The sequence below is a fragment of the Dufourea novaeangliae genome, unplaced genomic scaffold (assembly GCF_001272555.1).
Source record: "Dufourea novaeangliae isolate 0120121106 unplaced genomic scaffold, ASM127255v1 scaffold168, whole genome shotgun sequence".
Taxonomy (NCBI): Eukaryota; Metazoa; Arthropoda; class Insecta; order Hymenoptera; family Halictidae; genus Dufourea; species Dufourea novaeangliae.
Window position 1 is genome coordinate 3,373,220 of NW_015374062.1, and position 14,045 is coordinate 3,387,264.

General features: G+C 43.2%; 1 protein-coding gene across 3 annotated transcripts in view; it reads right to left on the minus strand.

Annotated features, from left to right (window-relative positions):
• The window catches only part of LOC107190190 (LIM domain-binding protein 2-like), a 129,178-nt gene that overhangs the window by 16,074 nt on the left and 99,059 nt on the right, over positions 1 to 14,045 (minus strand). For all 3 annotated transcript variants that reach the window (XM_015578953.1, XM_015578952.1, XM_015578954.1), the window contains exon 3: positions 5,020 to 5,113. In XM_015578953.1, coding sequence (XP_015434439.1) covers positions 5,020 to 5,113 — 94 coding nt within the window. The remainder of the gene's footprint in view (positions 1 to 5,019; positions 5,114 to 14,045) is intronic.

Genomic DNA, 14,045 nt, shown 5'->3' on the forward strand with positions numbered 1-14,045 from the left:
AAGTGAATTGAACATCCCTAGTTGGGGTTTGCTGAATCGGCGAAGCGGTCAGTTCACTTTTATGCGCTTATATTTCGTCGAAAACGGAAAAATTATGGGGAAATGGAACGACCTGACAGGCCACGGGAACAGGAGACGCTAAATGAGATGTCATCTGTCACGATGAGGAACCAGCGGCGTGTCCCTAACGTCAGATAGGGTGTTTCGCATTCGTCAAAGCGCGACCCTACAAATTAATGTGACCAGATTCGACTATAAGTCACGTGGAACATGCAAAACTGAGCCGATCACGTGTCTATGAGGAACTGTTTCACGAACGATTGGAAAACGTAAAATCCCATTTTATTTATTTATTATCATTTTTTTTAATATTTCGGTTTATTGGTTCGCGCGGGTTTCAAGGTTCCGCGTAAAAAACCGTTAAAATTGCAACGATCGTTTAGTAGAGGACACGTGTGCATTAGCCTCGAAACGAACGAATAAATTTTTTCGACAAACAATTAAACGATCAATCGACTCGCAATCCAGTCGTGTATGGGATCCACTGAAAAATATAGAACCATGCTATTTAATTACAGTCTCGATTTGCTATCGCGATCATTCGATTTGGTATTAGTTAAAGAGCCTTGGTTTTCGCTGACAAATTACGGACAAATCATTCCGTGCGTTTTATTTGACACAAAAAAAAAAAAATGTAACAAAGAGTAATATAAAAGGCTTGTAGTTTGCACTGAAAATACAAACGACCGTCGTCTATGCTGAATAGTATTTTTTTGTATATGCAGAGTTATTGTTTATTAATCATTCAACATATACATCTTATTACATGTTATTTATTTAGTAATTTCTGAAAAATTCAGCTACATATCTGTCGATAGAAATGGCTCTTCAATTTTGCCATAATTACTAAGGAAGTAACATATAATAAGATTTATATGTTGAATTTTAATAAACAGTTTTTCAGCACATACAAAAAAAATTATTAATTTTCCCTCTTATTTAACAGCCTAAAGATATGCTAAATGGTCTTTCTGTTTCTTGGAAGATGACAGAATCGTTAAAGGGTTAATAATACACCGCGAAAGGAACTTGATCGTAGAGTTTTACGAAAGAAGCGGTGCGAGGACAGAAACCACTGGCTCGGTGGATTCCACGGAAGCACGAATCGATTTTCCAAATGTATTGTCCCGAATTTACGGAGCTATAAGCGCGGAAGAAGCTTATAGCGGAAATCGAATCGTAGCTCGCGCGACAGAGAGAATTAGAATTAATACGTGGAGACGTACCAGGGATGACAGACGATATACCGACTGATTCCACCTCGCCAGGACTCGAACTTATATCGAATTATACAAATATGATCCTTATTAGAATTCGGAAAAAATTCGAGACATCATACTCGAAGAATTTCTAGAGGCCACACTGATCGTACGAGGAAACAGGAAAATAAAACGGAAGGGAAACAAAACAGAACCTATTTCTTTTCTTTTTTTGTTGAATACTTTTGGTGGGGGTAAACTGTACCTGGGATCTAAATTTTGGAAAACAAAAGACAACCGAGAGCGTTCCTAATTTTAATTCGCGTCGCGTTCCTTGCAACCCCCTCTTCCGGCCGACTTTACCACGTAACGCTTCTCTTTCTGTCAAACTGAGGGGGTTGCTCATTCGTTCTTGCACCGAGCAAACCAATCCCTTGGCACCCCCCCCCCATGATCCCCAAACTGTGGTGGGCAGAAACTACGGGAAACTTCGCAGTGGCGTACACTTCGCTGCTCGAGCGTCTTTCGTGACTGTTTGGTAACGGATCTGTTCGTCGAGAGAATACTAGGCGCGATCCTTTCGATGCTCGGTCGTTCTTCTTTCCCATGAAATTCTATACGGTCGAGGGAAAAAGGGAAAAGGAAGGCCAAAGAATGGTTTTTCGATGTATCGAAACAGGGAAATTTTTCATTCGAAGGGACGATGATTCGAAGTGTATCGAGATAGAGGAAGACTAGACTCACAAAAGGGCTGTTCGAGAAGTGAACCTGGTTCGCAAGGGGCCTGGACGGAAGAAGAAACAGAGCGGTGAACTGTCGTGCACACGTACGCTGACACAGGTCGAAGATCCGACGATAACCGCGAGAGAAAGATGATTTATGAGCGAGGGACACGCCAACCCCACGTTCGCGAACGACGACGAGTGACCGAGACTGAGCAACGCCGGTCGAAAGGGTGGGTACGATAGTATAGGGGTGGGAGAGTGTTCGTGGGGTGGGTTATCGTGCTAGAGAAGAAGTATGCGCGACCGATGAAAATAAAGAATGAAAATAATTTCAATTATTTGGGCAATAAGGTAAATGTCCCAATTTCGACTCACTTAAGGTGATTGGTGACAAATTCGAAAGACTGGATAATTAAATAAAATTGATAAGTGTAATTTTCCCTAAGAATTTTTTATTTTAACGAATCGATCCCTCTAACAAGAGAAGGCACGGAAGTGTTCCCCTCCGATTTTGATGAAACTTCGTATGTCTGTTAAGCATCCAAAAATAAGGGATACGTATTTTTTTTTATCGGCTGAGACGCGACTTTAAGGGGTGAAACCACCCCTCACAGTTTCGACCCGAAAGTACTATCTCGAAAAGCAAAGGAGATATATGAAAACTTCTAATAGACGAAGTTTGCGGTTTTTTATGTAGAATAATATGGTGCTAACAAATTGTCCAAAATATAATTTGTTTATAATAAAAAAATTTCGGATAGAAACATCGCGGGGTGGTTTCACCCCTTAAAGTCGCGTCTCAGCCAATAAAAAAAAAATACGTATCCCTTATTTTTAACTGCTTAACAAACATACGAAGTTTCATCAAAATCGGACGGGGACACTTCCGTGCCTTCCCTTGTGAGACATGCAATCATGCGTGGACCACCAGAGTCTCCATGGCCATTGGCGGTCAACGGTCTCGAAAGTCGATTCGGAATAAGATATAACATTACTTAGACAGAGTGATTCGCGAAAGACGACAGAATACATACATCGAGATACTACAGGGTTCTCTCAAGCCCGAGTCAATTATTTCATTCATAAACTGTTACAATTCCGTTCGATCGATACACGATGCCAAGATCAATCATCGAGGAAGATCTCTTTCTCATATCGATCATCACCGAAACACGTTATTATCTTCTCGACGAGACAGATAGAAAAGAAAAAGAACACGCACAAAAAAAACAAGAAGCAACCAGATCTAGGGTTAATTGCAGTCAACCATCTTTTCTTTCGATGGTGATACAGCCGGGGCACGTGACAAATTGTGAATCGCGATATTATCGAGATCTCGGAACCTCGAGGACCGGTTGTGTGTCCATCAAGAGATCCACGGAGATTAATGAACGTGATGCTTTAGGTATCAGACGCTCATTAAGACACATTAACCCCGAGCCTCTTTTCCTTTTCTCTCGTTCCTATTATTTCTCTCTCTCTCTCTCTCTCTCTTCTGGCTTGTCCTAATGGCGCATTGATCACTGTTGGCCGAAGATAAACGGGCTCCTCGGGATCCAGAACGAAAGAAACAAGAAACAGAGAGAAAAAAAAACAAGGAAAGAGAGTTCGCGTGTGGCTTCTGACGCGACAAACGCGTTAATATTGATTCCGTTCGCTCCGTTAATCGATTCGAGAGAAAACACCACACGAGATAGAAGATTTGGAATGTTTACCCCAGAAGCTCGACAATTTTTGCTCAGCTATCGGCCGTGAAATCAAGAACGTAGTTCCGATATACGTACTCGAAAGTCGTAGGAAATCGTGCCCGCGGAAAGAATCTATTAATCCCCCCATAGTCGACTGAAATCGATGGAAAACTCAATAGTCCGAGGGAGACGACACGTGCACGTACGATAATCCGTTCCCAAGGATTATATCTTATCTCGTGGTTATCAGGAATCTCTGAAAGGACGGCCGGTTTATTCGGACCCGCGGTATATGGGCCAGATGATTTTATAATGCACGGAATCAAACGACCGTCCCGGGGCTTAATCACTTCCGTTCGGATGGATTCAGCGATCGATGAGGCTGTGCAGAGACAATTTTCCAAGCCTATTAATGAACTTCGGTCGCGCTGGTATCCCGAGGCGATAAACCGAAAAGCTTGTTTTGTCATTTTCTCGTACGACGCGACGCTTTTACGGGGGAACGTTCGAAATTCTTGGAAACTGGTGTCTTCACCGTTTATTTCTGCGTGGAATAATCATAATACAATCAAAAAACGATCCAATTAACTTCACATTTTTCGACAATTTCCACTTTTAGTTTCTTTTTTCGTTACATGATATTTACACTGTATAAATAGTGGATATTAGTTGGTATCTCGTATTTCGAATTGATCAATTTAACCTGCTGAGTGTATTTGTCTACTATAGTAGACGCTTACAGTAAATCTTCGATGAGTGTCCGAGGGGTTCTCGGCACTGAATATTAAATATTTTATAAAGTAGTACTGCATTACCGAAATTTATAAAGACTATTAGTAACAAAAATAGTTACGTAATAATTTCTTTTAATAATTTACCAGATGAATTCCTAGTATTATCAAACAACAAAAACACTATAAAAATAAAAGTAAAACATTGAACAAGATTATATTACTAGTATAAATATTTAGACATAAGATTTGCATATTTGTAAAGAATATTGGTTCAGGTTTATAATCTTACAGTTATAAACTGTGAGCTAATTTCTATTCTATAATATTTTCACGTTGAGTAGTGAATATGCATATTACTTTTTCAGATCCTGTATCAGTTATATTTTATTTTTATTCTAGTATTAAATCTGTTCTTTATTGTAAGCCAGGTCTATGTACAGGTAAATTGTATGTTACCTCTATAGGATTTACGTAACTGTAAATTCACTGGTTAATAAATCGATAAATGTAGTGTAAAAGACGAAAGGTGTGCAGATAACCTTTTTAATTTCCCGTGTATTTCAAGAAAATCAAGAAAAAATCGAATATAAAGAACGAAGACGATGGTACTCACCTCGGTGCGTTGCTGTAACCTTTTGTTGAGCTCGTAGAGCCTGTAGTCCGGCTGGCCAAAGTACGGAGTGTGCCTCCTGGGGACAGGCAACGATCTGTCAGATCAGACCGATCGGTCATGTTAGGTGTGCTGTGTACAGTGTGTTCTCTGGTGTGGGTCGCGTGTTGCATGCATGGTAGAGATCGTTCGGGGGCCTGAGAGGGGGAGGTTTCTCGGGGAATGCCTACGGTGACCATACTTTTTTTTGTTTTTCGAGCAAAACTAAAGGGCAACACTTTAACCTTCCTAAAAGAAATCAATTTTCTACACCGTATATCTAAACTCGAATTTAGAAAAATAGAAGTACGTAAGTAATAATGATTCTGTCCACTATCAAGTTAACAAAAAAGACCAAAGCAAACTACAACAATAACGGACTGAAATGATATACTATAATGTAGTCTATTATAACACAAAACTTGACTGTAAGCGATAATTACTGAAATATAGTTCTAATAATAATTTATCACATTGAAATATATTTGTGCATTTATCACAATGTATGTAACCACCAAGGAAGTATTGTTAAGTCGTTAATGACCCACGAGAGGTTGATGCGACAATAAACAAATTAAAATGAAAAATAAAAAATTAAAGGCAGATGAGAAATTGTTTGAAATTTCGCAAGTTCAAGATGACCACCGACTTGCTACGGTCTCCTTCACACGGCGATACGCGTGACGTTACATTGTTCTTACAGAAATGTGACAGAAGGTTAATGTGCGTATCCGCTTGTTCCATATCCTTGTATCGTATCACCTTTGTGTATAAATGTGGATAGGCAAGCGTTGCATCGATTGCGTATAACAATGTATCGTACGGTGATACGATACGATGATACGCAACAAGTGGATACGTACTTGATGCATCCCTTACGCTGTTAACCAAATATTTTCCCATAAGGCCACGCTAGGTTTTAATGTGTAAGAATCAAATTAAAAATTTCCATGACGAAAAAAGTCGTCATCCCCATTGGAGCTGTCTTCTTGGTATGACGAAATATTTCGTTAACAGGTTAAAATGCTACATAATTCATTAAAACGTTTTCTTATTGACTCACCCTGTATGTAACACATATTATGGGGTCACGTGCTGTGTGCTAATGTTCGATTTACCGTTTCAATTCACAAAATAAAGAACAAAATGGGTATTTTAGAAAAAAAAACAAACAAATTTAAATCTAAAGGGCAGATCAATGAAATAAAGGATTATCCTCTTAAATAAAGGACGTATGGTCACCGTATGCATGTACTGTACCGGTTACTTTCGTAAACCGTCCCCCGGAGGCGGCCACGAATCCACGAGGAAATACGTTGTTACGACGCGGCACAATTCACGAGGAGACACGTCGAACCGATACATGAGAACCAACACGACTTTCACCGGGTTACCAGCCTTCTTTACTTCCGGCATCACGACGGAAAAGAAGACGCGGCGCGACACAAACTTCGTCGAAGACTGAACCCGAACTAAGCTTCGAGCGGTCATGCAAACGCGTAACTAGGCCTCGGAGCTTCCCTATTGGTCCCTTTGGTTCCATTCAGTACCTGTGTATTCTTTAAGCGGTTGAAACTCTCCAGAATATACCAGGTAACGAGTACCGTAATATTACAACGATCTGGGATCGTGATATCGTGATCGTACATTAAATCAAATTTAATATATTCGTGCATGTCTTTCGGTTGTTCGCGTGCATCGAACACCTGTTAACCCTTGCATTCCCAAATTATTTAAAAATTATTAAGGAAATATTTTTCTTGTATTTGAGACGACATATAAATAATTCACAAGAACATTTTAACATTTTGAAACTGTCTAACACCATTTGACAACTATTTTACTTTTATGCCAGCTGTATATAATAATTCCCATTATAATGGTATTATTCATAATAAAACCCAATGTTTTGTTGTCCTTGATCAACAAACATTCTTGATATATTTGAAAGAAATTACAGTTTCTCAAATTTCTGTTAAATTTTTATTAATGCTCGAATTCCAACGAATGAATGGTTCGTCGTTTAAAATCGTTGAAAGGTAGGAATTTCAATTTTTAATAAGAAGATAATACGTCTTCCTGAATGAGTCGACATTTGGCAAACAATTGTTTAATGTTATTCGAATAAAATTCTGCTCAATTCTGGTTAAAATATATCATACTACTAAAAAAGAATTTTCTATTCATTTCCCTTCGATACAAGTAGGTATCGATGCTTTCGATACTAAGTAGATATCGATAGTTTCTTTCGATACAAATTATGAGTAAAAGTATCGATACCTTGACGGTATCGGTTTATCCCTACCTGTAACATGTGCCCCCGTAACACGGACAATTGATCGACGGCATCAAAATATTAACGTTCGACTGTCTCGGCTGCGGTCCGCTGACAACGTCGCCACCGTTCATCAGAAATCGTTATCGATTTTAATATCAGCGTCCGCTCTATTAGCTGTTGCGCGTTCGCAACGCGAAACGTACACGTGCCGACGACGCGTCGCGATCAAATAATTCATAAACCGATGCAAAAGTTTGGGTGAAGAAGTTTAGAGACCTATCTATTTTGTGAACGAGTAAGGGGATGGAAACGCGTAAGGGTTGATACCAGATTAAATTTTAATAGTAGAACGATGACAGCAGAATGAATTCCTTCGAACTGAAATATGCTTTCAGGTGACTCTCGATAAAGTTTAAAAGAAATATTCCTGAAGAAACTGGACAGAAAGGCGAGAGATTAGGAATACAGTAAATCATCGATGATTTGCTGCAATAGCATTGCACGAATGTTAGGTTTACCAAAAACTATCGTTACCCTAACTGATAACAGTTTCATTTATAGTTTTACTTACACTTTTACCTATAATTTTCCATTGAATTTTCTGTTATACAGGGATTGCTTGGAGACTTTCCCCGAGTTATTAGAGCAGTTAAATCCAATTCGGAAACGGCGTAGATCGGCTAGATTTTGCGACGGCTAACACGAGAACGGTGAATGTCATCGGGAAGATCGATCGTGCCAGAAAGAACTTGGCCTTTTCAGTCTCCGGAGAATCGCCGTCGTGGGACCCGACGACACGTCACTACCCCTTCGTGTATGTGTGTGTGTGTGCACACAGCAGGGTGAATTTACCAGGGAAGGGTCGTGGGGCTCAAGGGTTGCAAGGGTAACCTACTGTCGTCCACGGTTCACCAGGGACGCGCTCGACAAATTTCTCATCCCGTTCGTGCTTTGATTCATCTAGATTGCGGACAATCGCGGAAATTCACGTTCCTTTTTTTTTTCCTTTTTCTGTGACGTCATACACCTATGTCACTCGAAGGAAAAGCTAAGAAGAACAAAAAACAGGCTGTTACGTTGCCACGTGGTCTCTTCTCGTAAATCGAAGGTCAAGAAGCGTCGCCTATAATTGATGGACTGTTTTTAATTCAACGTATCGAAAGCGTGTACGAAGAAAGGACAGATCATGGATTTATTTATACGTATAACGACGGATGATTATTAATATACCGGCGTGATTATTAATTAATCGGAACATCACGGTATTTTTCGGTCGAAGTGACATCGAACAATTCTTTGGGAAAGCTTGTGAAAGGTTATATTATCTACAACTGATACGAAAAAATTGGAGTTAGACATAAGAAGTAGACTTGTACACATAACAATGTTAAACAAATTTTGGAAATAAAGGAATATATATAAAAATTCTACTCGAATATACATAATAATTGTGTCGAGGTCCCACAGCAACGTCTATCGAGCTTAAGAAACAAAAATTGGAGTTTTCATGGTACCTGTCTAAGTTCTTCTGTCACAAGGTAGACACAGCCTGAAGAAGTCGAGGAGACTTTAGCGGGCCGATCGACACAGAAAACAGAATCGAGACGCGTCGGAGGACGTAATTTCGCGCGGGGCACGTACGAAGCGCGCGCGCAATAATCCGAAACCGGCTCGCGTGGAGCGCAACGCGCCGTTTGCTCTTTCATTCAAGACGTGCTGCCCGCCACGATCGAGCTAATTAATTCGTCGCACGGCCCGCACCGGCGGCTCGGAATTTTTTTCCTCTCCGTCCCGCCCCTCTCCGCACCCTCGCCCGCGAAGGATCGTGACAGATCGTACCCCACCCGATACGGAACTAATCCGTTGAATGAAAAACTTTTTACTCGCGGCGAGCCGCATTTTCAGCCTGGCCGGGTCGTGATCCCGCTGAAGATCGAGATAATACTGGCAACTAAGTGCCGGAGTATTGTTAATAATGCTACCTTTGTCGAGGAAATGAAAATGTAGCACGGTGCCAAGCGAATTTCGTTTCCGAAAGAGGCAATATACGGGATAATTGCGAAAGGTCGCTTGAAACTTCCTATTTTGTATAAGAAAAATAGAGGATCACTTTAGTGGTAGTTGCACAACAAGAGATCATCCAAGTCCCAAACTACTTGCAGACCCTCAAGAGGAATCGAACACGATGACTCCAAACTGAACAAATAGGGTCCTCCGAAAAAGCTTTGAATGATTGCAGATTCCAGGATACTGACCATCCAGGTCCGAGACAGCCTCGAATGGCTCAATAGAAGTGAAAACATTCATCCCAGAGGAGTCTTCCTAGTCGCAGCCTCTCAGAGCATTGGGGTGATCGTTCGAAACGAGTCCCATGTCTCCGATCATCAATCCCTCCCGTAAGCCACCCTCATGGTCTGTCAATCCGCGACGCAAGGTGTCCACCGTCCGTTTGGTCGCGGTGTTTTCGCGATGGGGGTGGTGGTGGTGGTCGCAGAGGGACAGAGGCGTTATCGGGCCGTGGGAGTTAATGGGTTTAGTTCAGCGCGGCTAATGGGCGTCCCGGCACGCCGCGGCAGGAATCAGCTGACTAGCCAGCTGGCCGAGAGCACTGACGTAGAACGTCCAGGGGAACCCCGTAGGTTGAGAGCCGTCGCCTGCAGGGGTCTCAGATTGGGTTAGCAAAGGGCGCAGTTCAGACTGGAGGGTGGCTGCTGCCGAGGGTGAGTCTGGTTGCGGAGCTAGAGGAGGTGGGTGGAGGTGGAAGAGGGTGTTATTAGGGGTTTGCTCATGGGGTGGCACTGCGATCAATGCTGGGGAGTCATGCTAACCCCCCTTTCGAAGTCTATATATAGAAGAATGGCGCACACACGCACGCTGGGCTGAGCAACGATGGGCATTCGAGGAGTCTCTGTCTCGCGAGTTTCCGACCGATTTACCTTGTGCAGTCGCGTCGAATATTATTCTGCCATCCGGATTTACGGGCAACGAAAAATTACGGGAGAACATGTCCGTGATGTTCAGGGTATCTACACGGATTTAAGCGAGCCAGATATCACTGTCGGAGGACATTGTACAAGGATTAATTGCTGCACGAACATAGGGGATGATCGCGATGGTGGTTCCGGAGCTTCTGAAACGATCGATCTGAAACCATTGTTCGTACTTGGAAGTGAGAGCGAAAGGGATGAGAAGTTCTAGGGACCAAAGATCGGGAGAACCTTGGAGGTCTTACTACCTTTCTTTAAGAAGAGTTTCAATGGACCGAAGATTCTCCGAGTACTATAATACGTTTACAGCGGAGGCCAGCAGAGAAGTTTCGAGTATATACGATCGGGCGTTAAAACACGGCTTTTACGGTGTTCCGTTTTGAGGAAACCAGAAACCCGGACTTGGACACCGGGTCAGGGAACGCATCTATAATAACGGCGGAAGGATCGTTACTCCGGAATTTATTGGTTCGTTCTGTTTTTTTTATTAGAGGCCGCGGAAGAACGCGTGCTCCCTTTCACCCGAAGAAAGCGTTTTTTTTTAACGTGTTGGGCGTCACGTTTCCCGCGCGAAACTAATCGAGGATGGATCGACGATTTATCCGAGAGTTCATGGAAGAGAGTCTCGATGAAAATCACTGAACATTAGTGTTCTTTGTCATTTCTTTACGGCTCGGGGCCATAAACGGGATAGCAAATAGTCGCCTATGTTCCTTATCTTCACAGATCTCCTGAACGCGGAGGAATTAGAACCGAATTGTTGTTTCCCTTTATTTACACGGGTTCTTTTCCCGGTCGTAATTACGGAGAAAACACACACACACATAAAGACACGTTTATCAGTGGAGTACGTCGTTTACGTAACGTCCAGGCCCGATAAGGACGTAGATAGAGGCATTTATCGATCGCTGACGCGGAGCCTGGTGTAATCGTGCCGATAATTGAAACTACAATTTCATTGAACGGCTCGGACAAGAGGAAAGGTGTGCCGATATACTTTCGTCGATAATTGACTTTCCCGGTCTTCTTCGGCCGAGATACTTATCTGGCCTATTTTCGTGCGATCCAGGATAAGGGGGGCATTACATACTCTTCCGGGCATTGCGCTGTAGAAATCAACGACCTAAGAAATATTGTTGCGATAAAAATAAGGTATACTGCGCGGCATAACAATAAAAGCAACTTACAATTTTCAATTCTTATGTAAGGGAGACTAGGAATGGATGTAACAATTGTTCTAAAATAAGTGCCAATCAACCAACATTTCGTTGGTATGAGACAAGAGTTGAGCAGAATTTTGAAATTAATGAACATTTATTAATAAAGTAATATAACCGAGCGACAACCACCTACACATTCATTAGCTTTCGTATCGATTACTCGGGCAATTCGGTACGAGTACTTTTTTTCGGCACCAAGTATATATCGCAACCGAAAGTATCGATACTAAATAATCCTCGGTATCGAAACGAAAGTATCGATTATTTACTTGCATTTACTTAGATCGGTTCCTCCGTAGTTACGAGTAAAAGTATCGATACCTTCGATGGTATCGGTTTATCCCCAGGCACAGGTGAATCGTCAGAGAACACCGTGGCCAATCCGAAAACAAAAGCGCTCCAGCGTGTCCGGCTCCGCGGTCAACCCGATTACACGCAAAAACTCGTTCCGGAATGAAGTAACAGGCGCCGAGTCAGCGACCACCGGAGTGTCTCCCTTACGCTTTCGTCGCTGGCGCAGCAGTAATCGCGCGACGCGCGTCGCTACGACGATTTATCGTTGCCCGCGACCGCGATATACTTTATCGTGCCCCGATATCGTCCTCTTCCTGGCCGATCTTCGTTGCTGCACTTCAGCCTTCGGACTCGCGTTAAATACATACACACACTTCGACTCGCCGATGAAAACATCACCGAAATGTAAATAATTTTCTCCGAATAGATGTAAAATAAGATCGTAATTGTTTATTTAAAAACCTTACGAACACAGTCTCTCCACGTGCCTGAACCAATGCCGTCCAACTAGATTTCTGGTTTCCTAAGATGATCGATAACTTCTTCCGCGTGGCTCACGTTTAAGTAGTGCTCAAACGTTACTTTCGTTCGAGAGAGAAAATAGTTATCCATGAGACGAGGGGTGTCGGTTGTCCCGTTTGAAAGGACTCCGGGTAGCGTCTGTGAACTTCAGTCGTGGGAACAGAAAGCGATCCGGCTTGTTAAGCGAGCCGGAGAAAACAGCGCAGCTCTGGTCGGGCGTGCGCGCGCGCGTGATGTGTGCCACCCATAAAAGAGCAATAACCAGCGGGGTCCAGAGCCAGGTCGAACACTCGGCCAGTGGCCATTGCTGGAAAAGTGAACGGTTGCGCCTCTCGATGACGAAATCGCGAGCAACCGCGCGTCTCTGGTCCTGTTGCTCTCCCCCCGCAGCGACCTACCCCTCCACATCGCCCACCCTCCCTATTGTCACGATTGACTCGTGTGTGTGTGTGTGTCGGTCGAATCGAAACAAATCACCACGGTCGATGAGTTTTGAACTATGTCCCTCCTGGAGCGAAAGTTCACTGCCGGGAATGCACGGCCTGCGACCTTTCGGGGCCAGAAGTTGCGAACTGGTGACGTTGCGTTATGACACTTAGGTACGTTGATGCTGGAACTGTCCATTGGGTACTACGTTCCTCGGTTCGGTTCCAAGTGAGAGTCACTATAGTACTAGATGTTCTTCCGAGAAAAGGAAATTGATGATTACTAATGGGACGTGGTAAAACCTTATTGTTTGTTGGGATAATGGTCCACTTTGGGCAACACTATATCGTCTTCAAAAGATTCTAGAGTTCATGAACCACTTAATACAACGATCTTCCATTGAGTTCCAACTGAAAGTCACTATAGTACTAGCTATTCTGAATCGATGACTCCTATGGGACCACCATCCTGTTCTGGAACCTCAAGTTTTTGAACTCTTATTCCAAGGAACTCTCGAGGGTCGATTTCACAGCGATGGAGATGCATTTCGAGCACACGTAACCCAGGTCTCCGGGTCATTCTCGATGGCGAAGACCGATTCACGCGGGTACCACACTTGTACCGTCCGTTTATTTGTTCGCGGCGAAACGGCGGATTGTTTCGCGGATACCGCCGAGCATGTGGCGTTTCACCGCTCTCTATGACGAAACTCGGCAGCCCAGGCGAAACGGCGCCGAGAATAGAGAAAGAAAAGATTCTCGTTTCGCCATCGATACGGAACGGAACGCGAGAGGCGTTCGCGGTCCGTTTTGTATTAGGAACGCGCGCGTGCTGCTTTCACCGGAGAGCTGATTTACCCGCGTCTCGGACTCGGAAATCGGGCCGGGAGCGGAATAAAGGGCGCTTGTCCGTCAGACTTGTTTTTTGTTTCTTTGTCTTTGTCTTTTTTCCTTTTCCCTCCGACTCCGATTTATTATTAGTCGTTTCGTCACTGTGACGCAAGGACGACGACGGTGGAGCAATGAAAAAGAGAGAGAGATACTGCGTCGAAACCGAGGCTATTTATCATTTGGCCCTGATTCGAGGATAGATGCGCGGCTGAAGACCACTTTCAATTAACGAAAGAAACTCGAATTGAAATCGTAGGATTGTTGGCGGAGGGGAAAGTGCTGTTGACTTTGGGCGTAGAAAGTCGTTGGCGACTGGTGTGCGGATCACGCCGATGTTTCACCGATTCCGAGGCAAGAAAGACTCGGGGAACCG